This window comes from Gekko japonicus, unplaced genomic scaffold (genome assembly GCF_001447785.1).
Source record: "Gekko japonicus isolate JY-2015 unplaced genomic scaffold, Gekko_japonicus_V1.1 scaffold542, whole genome shotgun sequence".
In the NCBI taxonomy this organism is placed as follows: Eukaryota; Metazoa; Chordata; class Lepidosauria; order Squamata; family Gekkonidae; genus Gekko; species Gekko japonicus.
The window spans coordinates 833558-849539 of NW_015163104.1; the positions used below are offsets into that span (position 1 = coordinate 833558).

Sequence of the window (15982 nt, forward strand, 5' to 3'; positions counted from 1 at the left end):
TGTGTAAAAACCCTGACTACAGGCAGTGTTGGGGCTGCTCATGAGCACAAGAAGTCCCGCTCAGCAGCAACCTGGAGCCGCACAGGGTCTTGCACTGCGCATTGCCCGTTTTAAGACTACAGCAGTTCTATTCCACTCAGGATGCAAACTGCTCTGGGGGAAAAATTAGAGGGAGCATTGGCTACAGGGCCAAAATATACCATGAGTCAACCTATCTGAAGAAATATTCAAAAGGGACCCTTTGCAAAAATCACACCGAATCCTTTCTTGTTCATGCCCTGAGAAACAAAGTTTTTTTAAAAATGCATTCTAGCACTCTGCAACCCATGTGTGCCAACCGTCGACCAACGTTTCTCTTTATCCACCCCTGATCCCACATCAAACGTTCACTCTCTCCTTCAATTTCTCACCGGGTTAGAAAAATCTCCATTTGAGCCCTGAGAAACACAGTCGAGTATTTCACAGCCTCTATGTTTCTCTCCGTAAGTACAAGCCCACAAAGCAGAGCTTAACGGGCTTGCTCTCTCACTCAGTTCCCCCTCACACCGACAGTTTTTCCACCATGTGGGTTCTCTCGTGTTTCGTGAGCTTTGACCTCTGACTGTAGCTCTTCCCACAAACCGAACACTGGTAAGGTTTCTCTCCCGTGTGAGTCCTCAGGTGTAACGTGAGCCCTGAGCTCTGACTGAAACCCTTCCCACAGGCCGGACATGGGTACGGCCTCTCGCCCGTGTGGGTCCGCTCATGCTTGATAAGGCCCGAGTGGTGCCGGAAGCTTCTCCCGCAGATGGAGCACTTGTACGGTTTCTCGCCCGTGTGGGTCCTCTCGTGTGCAATGAGGGTCGAGTTGTGTCCAAAGGACCTCCCACATTCAGAACAGGTGTACGGTTTCTCGCCCGTGTGGGTGATTTCGTGCCTCACGAGGTCCGAGCTGCGAAGGAAGCTCTTCCCGCAGTCAGAGCACCGGAAAGGTTTCACCCCTGTGTGGGTTCTCTCGTGCAGGATGAGATTGGACCTCTGGCTGAAGCTCTTCCCGCAATCTGCGCATTCGTACGGCCTCTCCCCTGTGTGGATTCTTTTGTGAAACCGAAGGCCTGAGCTTTTACTGAAGCTCTTGCCACAGGTGGGGCACTTGTATGGCTTCTCCATCGTGTGTTCAGAGGCCGGGTGGCTGCCGCTCTGATGCAATCTTTTCCCGCAGTCAAAAGGTGTACACGACTCCTCCCCGGTGTGGGTTCGCTCGTGTTTCATAAGGCTCGAATACAGGCTGAAGCTCTCCCCACATGTTACACAGGTGTAAACTTTCTCTTCCAAGGGCGGTTCTTCAAGCTTGCTAAGGCCCAAGGCCTTGGTAGAGTTTTCCCGGCAATCAGAGCATTCATAAGGCTTCTGCCCCAGGTGGTTTTGCTCTCCCTCATTCACATTTGAGCCGCAAGGGAAGTTTTCCCCACAGCTCAGGCACCTATTCAGCTTCTCGCTCCGGTAATGGACAGAATCGGGGCTCTTACCAGACACTTCCCTAGACTCCGAGCATTTATGAGGTTTACCTTCGGCATCGATTAAGAAATCCGAGCCCTCATCAAAATCATTCTCGTCACAGATTTCTGAACTCTCGAATGTGGAGCTGACTGGTGTGTCATTGGGTTCTCCTCTGCCTCCTTCCAAAACAGACAGGTTTGGCTTTTTTACTGGGCTGGTTCCCGGCTTCCCTTTTAGACCATGCCGTTTCTCTGTGGGTTGCCCTGGAGCTTGATGCTGGGAAACGTCTTTTGCTTTTCCGAGAACCACCCCATGAAATCCCACTCGCATGGCTTTTCCCCTTGAAGAAATCTCCTCGCTTTCACTTGATCCCTCATCATCACCTGTCAAACATGGGAGTGAAAAGTTTGCATTAGTCATGACAGATTAAGGACCTTTTCTGTCTAACAGGACAAACATTCTCTTTAAAAAACAAAACATGAACCCTTAAAGTATTTATACCTCACCATAGCTATTACAGAGAATTATGACCCAAGCTAACTCTGGTGCTAATCAAACAGACTCAAGAGCAGATAAAAGGAAGTACTCCTATATCCCAAAGAGTCATTTACACATGGAATTCATTGCCGCAGGAAATGGTGGCAGCTACAAGCACAGACAGCTTCAAGAGAGGATTAGATAAACATCTGAAGCAGATGTCCATCCATGGCTATTAGCTACAATGTATAGATGGAATACTCTGTCTGGGGCAATGATGCTCTGTAGCTTGGGGGGCAACAGTGGGAGCTCTGTTGCTTGGGGGGCAACAGTGGGAGGACTTCTGGAGTTCTGGACCTGCTGGTGGCCTCCTGGTGGCACCTGGGTTTGGGTCACTGTGTGACACAGAGTGTCGGACAGGATGGGCCATTGGCCTGATCCAACATGGCTTCGCTTATGTTCTTATTCCTGTTCTGGCAGTAGTGTGACAAACGATACTAAAAATCCTTTTCTAATATTAAAGAGACCTTTTTGAACCCAATAAAACAAGTGCTTTATTCTTTCCTTTTTGTTTATTGCCCTTGTATGAGCCCCACATCCGGGGAACGGTAAACTCTCTACTATATTCCACACAGGATCTTTCATTCATCTATTTTTCAGCCAAAAATTTCCCTCAGACTTTCTTCTCAAAACCTTTCTCATTACACAGCATATTGGGACTATTGGGTTAAATGTTAAAAAAAATAAATCATTTGCCTTGGAAGCACAGAAGTATTACGCAGTATCCCCAATCTTCTGCATTTCCCGGTTAAGGGAAAAATGCTGTTCAAACAAATTCCAAAGATGATCCGACTCCAGGGGTAACAGGAGAAAAACATTTTACATCTTACGCGACACATTCATGTAGGCTATATTTAACTTATTGTGAACACATTAATTATAAAAAGGTTAACTGGCTGCAGCTTCAAGCCCAGGTGTGTGTGTGTGTGTGTGTGTGTGTGTGTGTGTGTGAGAGAGAGAGAGAGAGAGAGAGGGAGAGAGAGGGAGAGACAGAGAGAGAGAGAGAGAGAGAGAGAGGAAGAAGAAGAAGAAGAAGAAGAAGCCCTATATAAGATGAAAATAGATGGCAAAGCAAGGACCAAAGAGGCTCGACATCTTGAGACAGTGGGGCCAACTGCCAAGTAGTGCACCCAGTGAGAGAATTCTCTTAACCCTTTCCCTTCCAAATCCTCGTGCATGCAGAATTACAAGATCCAACAGGGACCACCCATAGAAGAGCACACCTTTTTCATACACTCAGGGGAACTCCCCAGGTATGCAACAACAAAACACCCTGGCTTTGTAAATTAACCTATAAGGACTGAGCATGCTTCAAGAGGCGTGGAATGCTGAGAGCAGCTGAGTGAAATGAATAATATAGGGTGGAAGGGGGGAGGAGATGTCAGCTTGTCCAACCCCCTTAGAGCTTAGTGAATCATAGAAAGGAAGCTGTTGTGGGGGAGAAGATTTACAGATTGCTCCCCATTCCCCCATCCTAGAGGGTTCCGCAGGGCCTGCAAGACGGAGCTCTTCCGCCAGGCATTTAATTAGGGGCCGCCACCGCTGTAGCGCCCAGCCCGTAACTGTACCATCAAGCAGCTGCCATAAAAGTTGATGAGCAGAAGAACATCTAAGCACTTTCAGATAGTTGGAAGTCCGCTTGAAAGTACGCCGTCTAAGTGAATCTTTAATTGCTGCCAGCACTTTGCTTTGTACTGTTTTAACTGTTGCGTTTTAATTATTGTATGTTTTCAGTCTGTATTTATGGCATCTGGAAGCCGCCCTGAGCCTGCTTTGCGAGGAGGGTGGGGTATAAATTGGATAATAAATAAATAAATAAATAAATAAATCTTGCTCCTTCTAATAGCAAACTCCATCAGCAAGGCAGCAAAACAGGGCTGCCGACAGTCCAGATTGGATAGAATTTACCAAGAACGCTTTCTTTCACCTCAGTCTAGCCCGGACGACGGCCCTCTGCCTTGACTCAGCCGATCTGGTCGCTTGTTTCAACACCACAGTGACATCAAGGCCCGACTACTGTACTGTGCTCTGTGTAGGTCTTCCCCTGAAGTCAACTCAGAGACTCCAACGGGTATAGAATGCCGCAGCTCAGTTATCAGAAGTCACTCAGTTGGCTGTTACCAGGTTCAAATTAAGATACTGACTACCACGTACAAAGCCCTTCATGGCCATGATCCCTGATATTCAAGTCTGCCTCTCGTAAGAACAGCTCTGCTGGATCAAACCAATAGTCCACCTAGTCCAGCATCCTGTCTCACACAGTGGCCAACCAGTTCCTCTAGAGGGCCAGCAACAGGGCAAAGAGGCCGAGGCCTGCCCCTGAGGTTGTCTCCTGGCTCTGGGATTCAGAGGTTTCGTTCCTCTCAATGTGGAGGCTCCCTTCAGTCACCATGGCTAGTAGCCACTGATAGACTTATTCTCTATGAATCTATCTAATCCCCTTTGAAAGCTGTCTGTTCCTGTGGCCATCACTACATCCTCTGGCAGTGAATTCCACATTTTAATCACTCTCTGTGTAAAGTTGTCTTTCCTTTTGTTTGTCCTGGACCTACTGCCCCCTCAGCTTCACTGGATGCCCCCGAGTTCTAGTATTTTGAGAGAGGGAGAAAAATATCTCTTTGTCCACTCCCTCCCCCCCCATGCATAATTTAAAAAACCTCTCTCATGTCCCCCCCCCCTCAGTCGTCTCTTTTCTAAACTGAAAAGTCCCAGACTCTTCAGCCTTTCCTCAAGGGAAAGGGCTCCAGCCCCCTAATCATCTTGGTTGCCCCCCTCTGCACTTTTCCCAGCTTTACAGTGTTCTATTTAAGATACAAGGACCAGAACTGTACACAGTATTCCCAATGAGGCTGCATTTTTACACAGGTAATAGAGCTACACTACAACAAAATAGTTGAAAAAGATGGGTTAATAAAGGGATCGAGACCGTGGACTATATTGCTGCGTATAGTTCATACTTGGAGGGAAGGTGACAGGGTATAACTTGAGTTTTCAGCTAAACATTAGGAAGAACTTCCTGACAGTTGGAGCGGTTCCTCAGTGGAACAGGCTTCCTCAGGAGGTGGTGGGCTCTCCTTCCTTGGAGGTTTTTAAGCAGGGGCTAGATGGCCATCTGACAGCAATGCTGATCCTGTGAACTGAGGCAGATCATGAGAGGGAGGGCGGGAAGGGTTGCCTCAGTGCTTAGTTCTCGTGGCCCTTTCTTACACGCCCAGGGAAATGCTGATCGCCACTTTGGGATCAGGAAGCAATTTTTCTCCGGGCCAGTTTGGCTGGAGATCCTGGAGGGTTTTTTTAATCTTTTGGGCGTGAAACAGTGGTCACTGGAGGGGGGCATTTGTGAACTTCCTGCATTGTACAGGGTGTTGGACTAGATGACTCCGGAGGTCTCTTCAAAATCTATGATTCTATGATCTTGTCAGATCTTGGTATTTGGACAGCAGGCCACCAAGGAAGACTCTGCAGAGGGAAACAATGGCGGACCACCTCTGCTTCTCACGTGCCTTGAATGCCCCTTGCTGGGGTCACCGTAAGTCAGCTGCAACTTGAAGGCACTTTTTACACACACACAGGCACAGAGTTCATGATCAAGAAGGTCAGCCATGTTAGTCTGTCTGCAGCAGCAGAAAAGAGCAAGAGTTCAGGAGCACCTTAAAGACTAACATTTATCTGAAGAAGTGAACAGTGACTCATCAATATTGTTAGTCTTTAAGGCACCACTGGACTCTTGCTCTTTTCTACTTCTACATTGTTCAGGCTACCTCTTGCTGTATGTATGATCCTACTATGTAATTTCTACATGGTTTTTCACGTTGTGTTGACCCTTATGCTTTGCCTCAGCTCTGTTTTCAGATTACTGCCCAATTTCAGGTTTCTTCAGTTCTAATCCTATTGCGTTGCTTAGCGGATGCGGATTGTATTTACACTATGTAAAGTCTCCGGGAGAAAGGCAGACTACATATAATGTCAATCAGCAAAGTAAATCACACTGAAGTGAAGAGTTTGCAAGCCAAGATTTTACCCAATTTACTGTGCAAGCTTGCGCCCTCACTGAAATTCTCTTCCTTGGGCTCTCCGTTCAGTAGAATATGTCTAGAATCCATCTGCTTGCCCTTGAGACGAACTACGGCTCCTTCAAACGGCCCCGAGTTCTGAAACAGCAACAAGAGACCCATGTTCAGGGCAAGAAACAGGGCTGAGAAAGTGAATGCTACAGACAACAAAGCCGCATGGTATACTGGTCGGTCCATGATTCAGGAGACCTGGGTTCAAATCCCACACACCCATAACATTCACTAGGTGACCCTGAGCCAATAACTTTCTCTCAGCTGACCCTACCTCACAGGTCTGTTGAGAGGGTAAAACCCAGAAGAGGAGAAAAAGTTTGCCACCCTGAGCTCTTTGGAGGAAGGGAGGGATAAAATTGCAGGTTCAGGACTCTAATCTTCTTCCTTTCTCTTACCCTCCCGTCCATCAGCTCAATCCCAGCAGGTAACATACTGTTGCCATGCCGAAGACGAAATAATTATATCCAATACTGAAAAAAGCCTCAGAATGGGGATCATAAAATCTGAACAATGGGGCCACGTACCGACAGGGATCTCTCCCCCCACCCAAGCCTGGAGGACGCCCCAGGTTTGCAGGAAAATGTGAAATGTGAAACTAAATGAATACATTAAAAAAAATAGGGATGGTTTAAAGACCCCAGAATCATAGATGTAACGTTTGCTTGTTTAAGAAAAGAACACCACTAACATCTCATGAGATATTTTGGCAATAGAGCTGCCAACCTCAAAGTGAGAAAAATAACGAAGAGTCAATAAAGATAAGTTGCAAAGACATTTACTGTAGTAATTGCTACTTATCTTTATTGACTCTTTGTTATTTTTGTCACGGATGTTGTTTCTGGAACTCCACTTCCTCCAGTGATCTCTCATTTTGGGCTTCAACCTCAAAGTGAGGCCCGAGGCTCTCTCAGAATGACAACTCTTCTCCAGACATCAGAGATCGGTTTCCCCTGGAGAGGAGCAAAAATGGTAAAAAGGGAAAGTGGAAGATGGGACGGGGGAAACGTGGGTGAGTGGGGGGAGGGACAGATGCTGCTGGAGGGAGAAACAGAAAAGAATATCTGGGTGAATGCCAGGAAGAAAAGGAGAGAGAAGTGACCAGAAAATGGTAGGTAAGTGGGTCGGACTGAAGGAAGGGGGACAAGCTACAGGCACTGTCAACGGGAACCAGGGGTCATTTCGTAGGAAAAGAGGTGCAGGAGCTCATTAGCATAACTCATTAGCATAACTTATTTGCATATGCCACACCCCCTGACATCACCGGACGTGTGTCAGAAGGCAACACCCACCGCTTAGGCTCCACTGGACTCTTTTGGATTGCTAGCTATGGGGGGGGGGGTGCCGATCTGCCCTCGCAGAGGAGGGAGAGCTTGTACCTGAATAAAACTTGGTCTTAAAGGTGCCACTGGGCTGTTTTGGATTGCTAGCTATGGAGGGGAGAATGCACAGATCTGCCCTCACAGAGGAGGGAAAGCTTGTACCTGAAGGCGGGTGGCTCTGCAACTTATCTGGCTGCTTCTTGCTTCTTGTGGCCCGACTGAGGGCTGCTGGGAGCAGGGGGCGGGGCTTGTTGCATGTGCCCGCCCCCTGGGCTCCTTACTGCTGGAGCTCTGCTCCTGTGCCCTCCTGCAGGAAATGACCCCTGACGGGAACCAAAGTTTCCTCTCACACTGCCCTCTTGACCGCTATCTCTGGCAAGACTGTTGTCACAGGCAACAGGATGGAAATCCCTCTCCCAGTCTCCACTCTGTGATTGCCCAGCACAGCACACACGTCTTGCATAATCCGATCGAGAATTTTAACCCTGCCAGATTCTTTTCCGGGGCCGACTAAGCCGCACCCTGTTTGTATCTCTGCTCCCCTCCCTCCCAACGGTGACACCTCTCCCCATCCTCACCTGCTCTTCCGCCCTCTCCTCCTCCCGCCGCTGCGTCTGCAGGAACTCTTCAGCTAAGGCCACCGCCTGGGCACAGGTCTCCGGCCCCCCTTCCTGGACCCAGCACTGCATTTCCGAAGGCAGGATGGTCAGGAACTGATCCAGGATCACCAGCTCCAGGATCTGCTCTTTGGTCCGCCTCTCCGGCTTCAGCCACTGGTAGCCAAATTCCCGGAGCTGGATGCACGCCTCTCGGGGCCCCTCGGCCTCCTCGTAGCAGAAGTGCCGGAAGTGCTGGCGTTGCCACTCCCGACAGCTGGCCTCTCCTCGCAAGAGGGCCGCTTTCATTTTCCCAACACTCTCCCTGATGTCAAGGCTGTGAAGGGCCGCCTCGGCGTCTCCGAGGCCAGGGACCAAGCGAGTTACCCACTGGCTGGCCTCATCGGCTCCCTCAAAATGGGCCAGAAAGGCCTTAATATCTTCCCATGGTGTCATGGGCTCTGTCAACTGTTTGTTGCCCCAGTAGGTCTGCTTCCCCTTTGGGGACTCCAGGATTGTTTGACTTCGGGGCAGCTCTTCCTCTGGCTCCTCTTTAACCTGCAGAGCTGTGACCCTTTTTGGTATTTTCCTTCCAGAATGGCTGACTTGAGGAGACACTTTTCCCTCTCTCTTCAAACACTTTCTTTGTTTGTGGACCTGTTTGTCCATCTTCTCTCCAGGATCTTCCTCCTGATCCAGGGCAGCCTGTTCTCCCACAATCCTTTGCTCATCCGCCATTTTCTTTCCCAGGCTAAGGAACAGGTATGCCGTAGCTCCAACCTGCCTCTGCTTTCCCTCGCCTTAGCAGAGAAACGTCAGTCAGTTTCGGCCTTTCTTCAGCTCCTAGCCTCAGAAGCAACAGCGTTCTCACGGGGGCACCTTGATCCTATGGGAAAAGACACACAAAATTAATTATACATTAAACCAGGGCTATTTTTGGGCAGGAACACACAGGAACGGAGTTCCGGCTGGCTCCCGAGTTGGCCACGCCCGGCAGGAACTCATTAGCATAATAGGCCACACCCAACAGCAGAAACTCATTAGGATTGGCTACATTAGGGGTGTGTAGCCTAACATGCAAAGGAGTCCCTGCTACAAAAAAAGGCCCTGGGTTTTGACAACAAACAAGGTAAACAGAATAAGAAGCAAAAGGTGGGTGTGGCTGGATGACCACACTTCTGGTAATGTGGGGGCGTGTGGCCTAATACGCTAATGAGCTGCTCTGTCATGGGTGTGGCCTAATATGCTAATATGTTTCTGCTGTTGGGTGTGGCCTATTATGCTAAGGAGTTCCTGCTGGGCTTTTTCTACAAAAGAAGCCCTGCATTCAACTTTGATCCAACAGTAGCCACATACATAATGGAGACGAGGTGTATTTTCAGAAAAGCGCACTTCATAATTTCACTAACAACGGCCCTTCTCGAATTTATACCATGATGGAAAAGTCCGGAGTCTCTACCTGATCATTTCTGAATTTAGGAACTTTTAATTCTTCAGAAATTGTCATGATAGGGAAGAGCCCCAACCAGACGGATTGGTTTATGGAAAAGCAGTTCCTAACAACATATTTTTTTGAACAGTGCTTTACCAATAATAATTATTTTGGACAGACAAAATGAAGTTGGGCAAAAACCAAATAATAAACAACACCGGTCCTTTTCAGATGTCATAACTGTGTGTATCTCCGGAATGGCCCAGGCGAGCCTGATCATGTCAGATCTTGGAAGTCTAAGCAGGATCAGGTCAGGTTAGTACTTGGATGAGAGACCACTGAAGAATGCAGAGGCAGGCCAACGGCAAACCACCTCTCTCTTGCCTTGAAACCCCCTTGAGGGGCCTCCATAAGGTGGCTATGATTTGATGCCACTTTTCCATCACCACCAGGCGCCCGCTTTGGTAAAGACAGCTTTTAAATTTATTTAGTGACACTGTGATGTATTATATGAAGGAGCTGCGGTGGCTCAAGTGGTTAAGACGTTGAACTGCAGGCTGTGGAAGGTCAGTAGTTCAGCGGTTCGAGACCCGAGTGTGCCGCATGACGGAGTGAGCTCCCGTCTCTAGTTCCAGCTCCTGCCAACCTAGCAGTTCGAAAGCAAGAAATTGCAAGTAGATAAATAGGGACCACTTCGGTGGGAAGGTGACAGCGTTCTGTGCGCCTCTGTGTTTAGTCATGCCGGCCACATGACCACGGAAACGTCTTCGGACAGCGCTGGCTCTTCGGCTTTGAAACGGCGACGAGCACCGCAACCCTAGAGTCGGACTCGACTGGCTTTCGAGCAAGGGAACCTTTACCTTACCTAATGTATTATATAACGACTACATTAGCTTTCTCCCTCCAGCTTAGGGAATGGGCCATTTGAAAAAAAGGAAACTGATGCGGAAGGTTTGCTACCAGGCCTTGGATCACAAGGAAGCACGCAGCAAACGATTCGAAAGTCCATGGGTTCTTGGGTAAGGTTGCCAAATGTATGACGAGCCCCTGCAGCCATGCCTTTTACAGCAGCTTGAACTATAGCAGTTAGCAAGTGACCGTGCCCCAGTTTAAAAGCACAGCGGCAAGGTCTGCGAAAGAACTGGCAACTCCCGCCTCCAAGAAGCAAGGGTAAATTTCCTGTAATTTAGAGAAGTGGAAGGGTGGTGTGTGGTTTCCACCCCCCCCCCCAACAATGCAATCCTAAATGGAATTAGACCCTTTTAAATCCTTTGGAATCAATTGACTTGGTCTGGAGTCACTCTGCATAGAGTTGCACTGGCTGCTTGATGGAGGAAGGTGCCGATATTCCAAAACGCACCAGGGTGTCAGGGTTTTCATTTGTGAAATGGGCGAGGTGCTGGGTAGGGTCGCCACCAGCTCTGGATGGGGAAACCCCTGGAGATTTGGCAGCTGAAACCTGGGAAGGGTAAGGTCTGGGGAGGGGACCAAGTTTAAATGCCGCATCTTACCTTGGACTCATAAAAAACCCTAATTATAGATGGGCATTTACTAGAGCACGGCTTGATGCGTTACCCTCAGCAGTACTTTATGGTAGATATACCCGGACTCCCATGCACCAGAGAATTTGCTCCTGTTTGTTAGAACAGGTGGAGTCGGCTTCCCATATATTACTCCATTGCCCTATGTACGACGAAGAGAGACAGCAGTTGTTGATACCCCTTCTCTCACGTTTTAAACCCTTGGCTAATTATCTTACATATGCCGAGGAATGTCTGATGAAGTTCTTATTGGCCGATACTTATGATTCTGTCTCACGCAATGTTGCTAAATATTGTTATTTGGTAATTAAAAAGCGTAGAATGTCCTGTAACTCGAGCCATTAATGGCGGAATTGACCGGTTTCGTATTTTAGTATTTGGGGCTGCAGGGATTCTATGTCGTAGACTCGGTGTTGTACTATTTTGGTTTATTTTGCTGGTCTTATGACTGTTCTTAACAAATTTGTTTGTTTGTTTGTTTGTTAAGGTCTGGGGAGGAGAGAAACCCCAGCAGGGCATAATGTCCATCCTCCAAAAGCAGCCATTTCCTCCATTTCTGTAGTCTGGAGAACAGTTCTAATTCCGGGAGAGCTGGAAAGTTGGCAACGCTATGACCAGCAGTCCACACTCAACCCGGCAGGAGCAATGGAAACAAAGAGAGGTGGTGGGGATGAATCCAGCACATCCCCTAGGCAAATGCCCGTTATCTCCTCTCCCTGAATTTAGGATGGAGGGGGGTACCAGCCTGCGTGTACGGATCCCTCTCTCTCGTTCCGCTCCCCGCCAAGGGCCCCCCCTGACTCACCTCCCTTTGAAACCTGCAGCACCAAAGGCAAAGAGAACAGAAGAAGAACACTTTGCAGATTTCACAATCCCTGCAATAACCGAGGCTGGAGAAATTCAAAAGGCAGATTCCCTCCTGGGGAAGGTGGAGCAGGAAAGGGATTGCAGCTCCCATTCCTCCTTTGAAATTTCCGGGCCTCTCTGGCAACTGGATTCTCTATCGAGTTAACTCTTTGAAGGATCCAATCCTTCCATTTCCCCCTCCCCTTTAAAAAAAAAAAAAAACTGATAGGTTACTGGATTTTAACTTTTGGAGAAATCTTTTCTTTAAAAAACAAACAAAAAACGAGCAAAACTGGCCCCGCTCCTGTGCTTCAACAGCAGCCTGCCATGGAAAAAATTCAACAGGTCAAGTTTGGGGTCTATTTGTTTCCTCCTGCCCGGAAAAATAGTAATTGACCTGGTGGATTTCTGCCTGTTTAGCAGCAAAGAATTGGTTGCAACCCTGATCCTGACCATAGAGCTTTCTATGTCAACAGTGCTTAATTTCTGCCTGACATGCAGCTGTTGGAGGGAAGACTTCAAGAAGGTAGAAAGCTTTTAAAATTATAAGGAATTCTCATTGCCTGCTCCACTGTATGTATTGTGGTGGTTTTACTGCATTGTCTACCAGTGTGTTTTCCTGGTTTAAGGCCTTGTTTGTTTATATTATACTGCTTGTATTGTATTGTTTAATTGTGTCGTTTGCCTTTAGCCTATGGGAGAGGCCGATTATCAACAGAACAAACAAATTTGGTTAACTTGCAAACTGCTTTAATTCGGCTTTGGAACGTTTAGACAGATTTGTACTGATTGCCTGTTTAAGGTCTGAAATTAAGATCTTCGGAAAGGGCAGGCTGTAAATATATCTGGAAACAGAACCTCCAACTTCAGAGGCGGAGTACCTCACAAGCATGACAAATGGTATCCTGTGCACATGGCCGGCTCACCCACTAGGCGAACTAGGCATTCGCCTAGAGCGCCGGGCCTTGGGTGGGGCGGCAGGCCCTGGATGGGGCGCTGAGCTGTGCCTCCCCCCCCGCCCTCTTCTTTTTCTTCTTCCCTTGCCCCTCGAGGAGGAGGCCAGGGGCCGCAGGGGCGGAGGAGTGGGTCCCGCCGCGGGCTTGGCCGAAGAGAGGCACGCCTCCCTCCCTCCTCCCCCCCTTCAGTGGTAGCGGTGGCGGGGGGAGGAGGTGGTGGCGGCGGCAGCAAAAGGGTGGCTGGCTCCAGAGGTCTCCAGGTTTCCAGGCCCCACCGGGAGGTTGGCACCTGCGCCACAAGGCAGCCTCGCCTAGGGCGCAGAAACACCTCGAGCCAGCCCTGCCTGTGCAGTGCGCAGAGCTGTATATGCCTGCACATTTAGGAGCATGTCTGTTAGACACAAGATTTATCCTCTTCCTCACTCAGAGAGGGAGCTTTTGGAGATCTCTGCACGACAGAGTTGAACCTTGAAGGCTGACTGTTGCGACAACTCCCACGAACAAAATTTTAGCAGGGCAGTGCTCGAAAGGTGTGTATGGGGGGAATCAAGAGAAAATCAAGACAGTGTTTGACTTAAGGACAGGGGCCACGAAAAGGGATTGTCCCTGCTGGAGTAGAGACTTCAGAAATATAATAATGAGTTCAGGAAATGATCTGTAGTATGAGAATAAAGGAATGTTAAGCTCCCCCCCTTTCATCTGTGGAATGCTGGATAACACGGAGAAGTCAGGCAAACACCTAGACGTGGAAGGGATGGGGTTAAGGTTGTCAACCTCCAGGTGGTTCCTGGAGATCGCCCGCTATTACAATTGATCTCCAGATGACCAAGGTCAGTTCCCCTGGAGAAAACGGCTGCTTTGGGGAGTGGACTCCAGGGCACTGTACCCTGCTGAGGCCCCTCCCCCTCCCCAAAGCCCACCCTCTCCCCAGGCTCCACCCCTCAAAATCTCCAGGTATTTCCCAACCCAGAGCTGGCAACCCTAGATGAATTTACCTGACAATCTACTGACATCAAGATGGGTAGCCATCTTAGGGAGACATCTTAGATGGGTGCCGGTCTGGTGTAGTGGTGAAGAGGATGGTGCGGACTCTTAACCTGGGAGGACCGGGTTTGATTCCGCACTCCTTCACATGCAGCTGCTCCTGTGACCTTGGGTCAGTCACAGGTTCTCTCGGAGCTGTTCTCTCAAGAGCAGTCCTCGAAAGAGCTCTCTCAGCCCCACCTACCTCACAGGGTGTCTGTTGCGGGAAGGGAAAGGGATTGTAAACCGCTCTGAGACGCCTTTGGGTAGTGAAGAGCAGGGTATCTCTTCTCTTCTTCTTAGTCTGTCTGCAGCAGTAGTAGTGGAGAGCAAGAGTCCAGGAGCACCTTAAAGACTAACAAAATTGGTGGAATGGGAGGAGCTGTCCTGAGTCACTGTGCGGCAGCCCCGTAGCTAGGGAATTCTTTGGGAGGGGGCCTTGGGGGGGCCCGCCAGCTAATTAAATGGAAGTACAGTGCAGGTGGTAAGTTGGAGCACTTTGGGGGCAGCCCTGGAAGGAGGGGCCCCAGAAGAAACACAAGGGGGCCAGGCCCCGTGGGCCCCATGTTAACTTTGGGCCTGCTGTGCGGTATCTGAAGAAGTGAGCAGTCACTCACGAAAGTGCCACAATGGAGAGCAATTTTAGCTTGTGCATGCTTGGGGGGGGGGAGCTTAAAAAAACATCCAAAATTAATAATATCACGTTTTATTATTCTTTTTGCATTTCCCCCCCTTGAGACCTGGAAAACAACGCGCGAGAACGGCGAAAACAGCACCAGCGGCGCGTCAGCGGCGATGATAAAGGGTTAACAGAACCACCGGACATCATCCTGGGGGAAAGGGCTGGGGTTATGCAGATCCCCGACTAATAGCTGTCAGATCTATGGAGAGCAAAATCATGAAATTGACGAGGTGGAAAGAATCCATAAAACAGGGAATTCATCCGCTGGGCTGGAGGCGGACTGCCTGGCAGGTGGGAAGCATAGAGTTTTAGGAATATATCTGGAAGAAATGTGAAGCGGGGAGTCCCGACTGTGGCTCTAGACACCTCGAAGTCCAGCACAGGTGACTGAGACCTCAAGCCCCATTGGGTCAAGAGGAAGACCGGTTTCCGAAGAAGTTTTTTTTATCGCTTCTCGGCCTTATGGCTAAGATCATGCAGAGTATCTGTTCTTGTCAGTTTAAAATCTGATAACGTCTTCTATTAGAAGACTGCACATTAACTGGATTTCTGAAACTGGGAGAGGGATTAGGGCTTGCTCCAAATCCCTCCATGCATTGACCTGGTATTGCAGTATTTCCAGGAATGGTGCACCTCCCATTAGGGAGAATTTGTTGTTCAGTCGCACAGTCGAGTCCGACTCTTCGCGACCCCATGGACTAGATCCTGCCAGGCCCTCCTGTCTTCCGCTGTCCTCTGAAGTTTGCTCAGTTTCATGTTCGTTGCATCGATGACACTGTCCAACCATCTCATCCTTTGCCGTCCCCGTCTTCTTTGACCTTCGATCTTTCCCAGCATCAGGGTCTTCTCCAGTGAGTGCTCCCTTCTCATTTGGTGGCCAAAGTATTTGAGCTTCAGTTTCATTATCTGGCCTTCCAGGGAACAGTCAGGGTTGATTTCTTTTAGGATTGACTGGCTTGATCTTCTTGCGGTCCAAGGGACTCTCAAGAGTCTTCTCCAGCACCATAGTTCAAAAGAATCTATTCTTCGGCGCTCGGCCTTCCTTATAGTCCAACTCTCGCAGCCATACATGACTACTGGGAATACCATTGCTTTGACCATGCGGACTTTTGTTGGCAGGGTGATGTCTCTACTTTTTATCATGCTGTTTAGGTTCGCCATCGCTTTCCTCCCAAGGAGCAGGCGTCTTTTAATTTCATGGCTGCTTTCACAGTCTGCGGTGATTTGGGATCCCAGGAACGTGAAGTCTGTCACTACTTCCACGACTTCCCCTTCTATTTGCCAAGGAGTGATGGGACCGGATGCCATTATCTTAGTTTTTTGATGTTGAGCTTCAAGCCCACTTTTGCGCTCTCCTCTTTTACCCTGACCAAAGTTTACTTCTGGGTATAAGCTTTCGCATGCATGCATAAAACTTTGTGCATTAAACGTTGATGGTCTTAAAGGTGCCACTGGAGTCTGGACTCCAACTTAGTTCTGTTGCTTCTGACCAACACGGCTACCC

General features: G+C 48.9%; 2 protein-coding genes across 2 annotated transcripts in view; one reads left to right on the forward strand and one right to left on the reverse strand.

Moving 5' to 3' along the window:
- The window catches only part of LOC107106579, a 24137-nt gene extending 15401 nt beyond the window's left edge, over positions 1-8736 (reverse strand). The window contains exons 1-3 of the mRNA XM_015406759.1: positions 7981-8736; positions 6038-6167; positions 547-1862 (exon numbers count right to left, since the gene is read on the reverse strand). Coding sequence (XP_015262245.1) covers positions 547-1862; positions 6038-6167; positions 7981-8736 — 2202 coding nt within the window. The remainder of the gene's footprint in view (positions 1-546; positions 1863-6037; positions 6168-7980) is intronic.
- LOC107106595 overlaps positions 1-15982 on the forward strand; it is a 450486-nt gene that overhangs the window by 303804 nt on the left and 130700 nt on the right.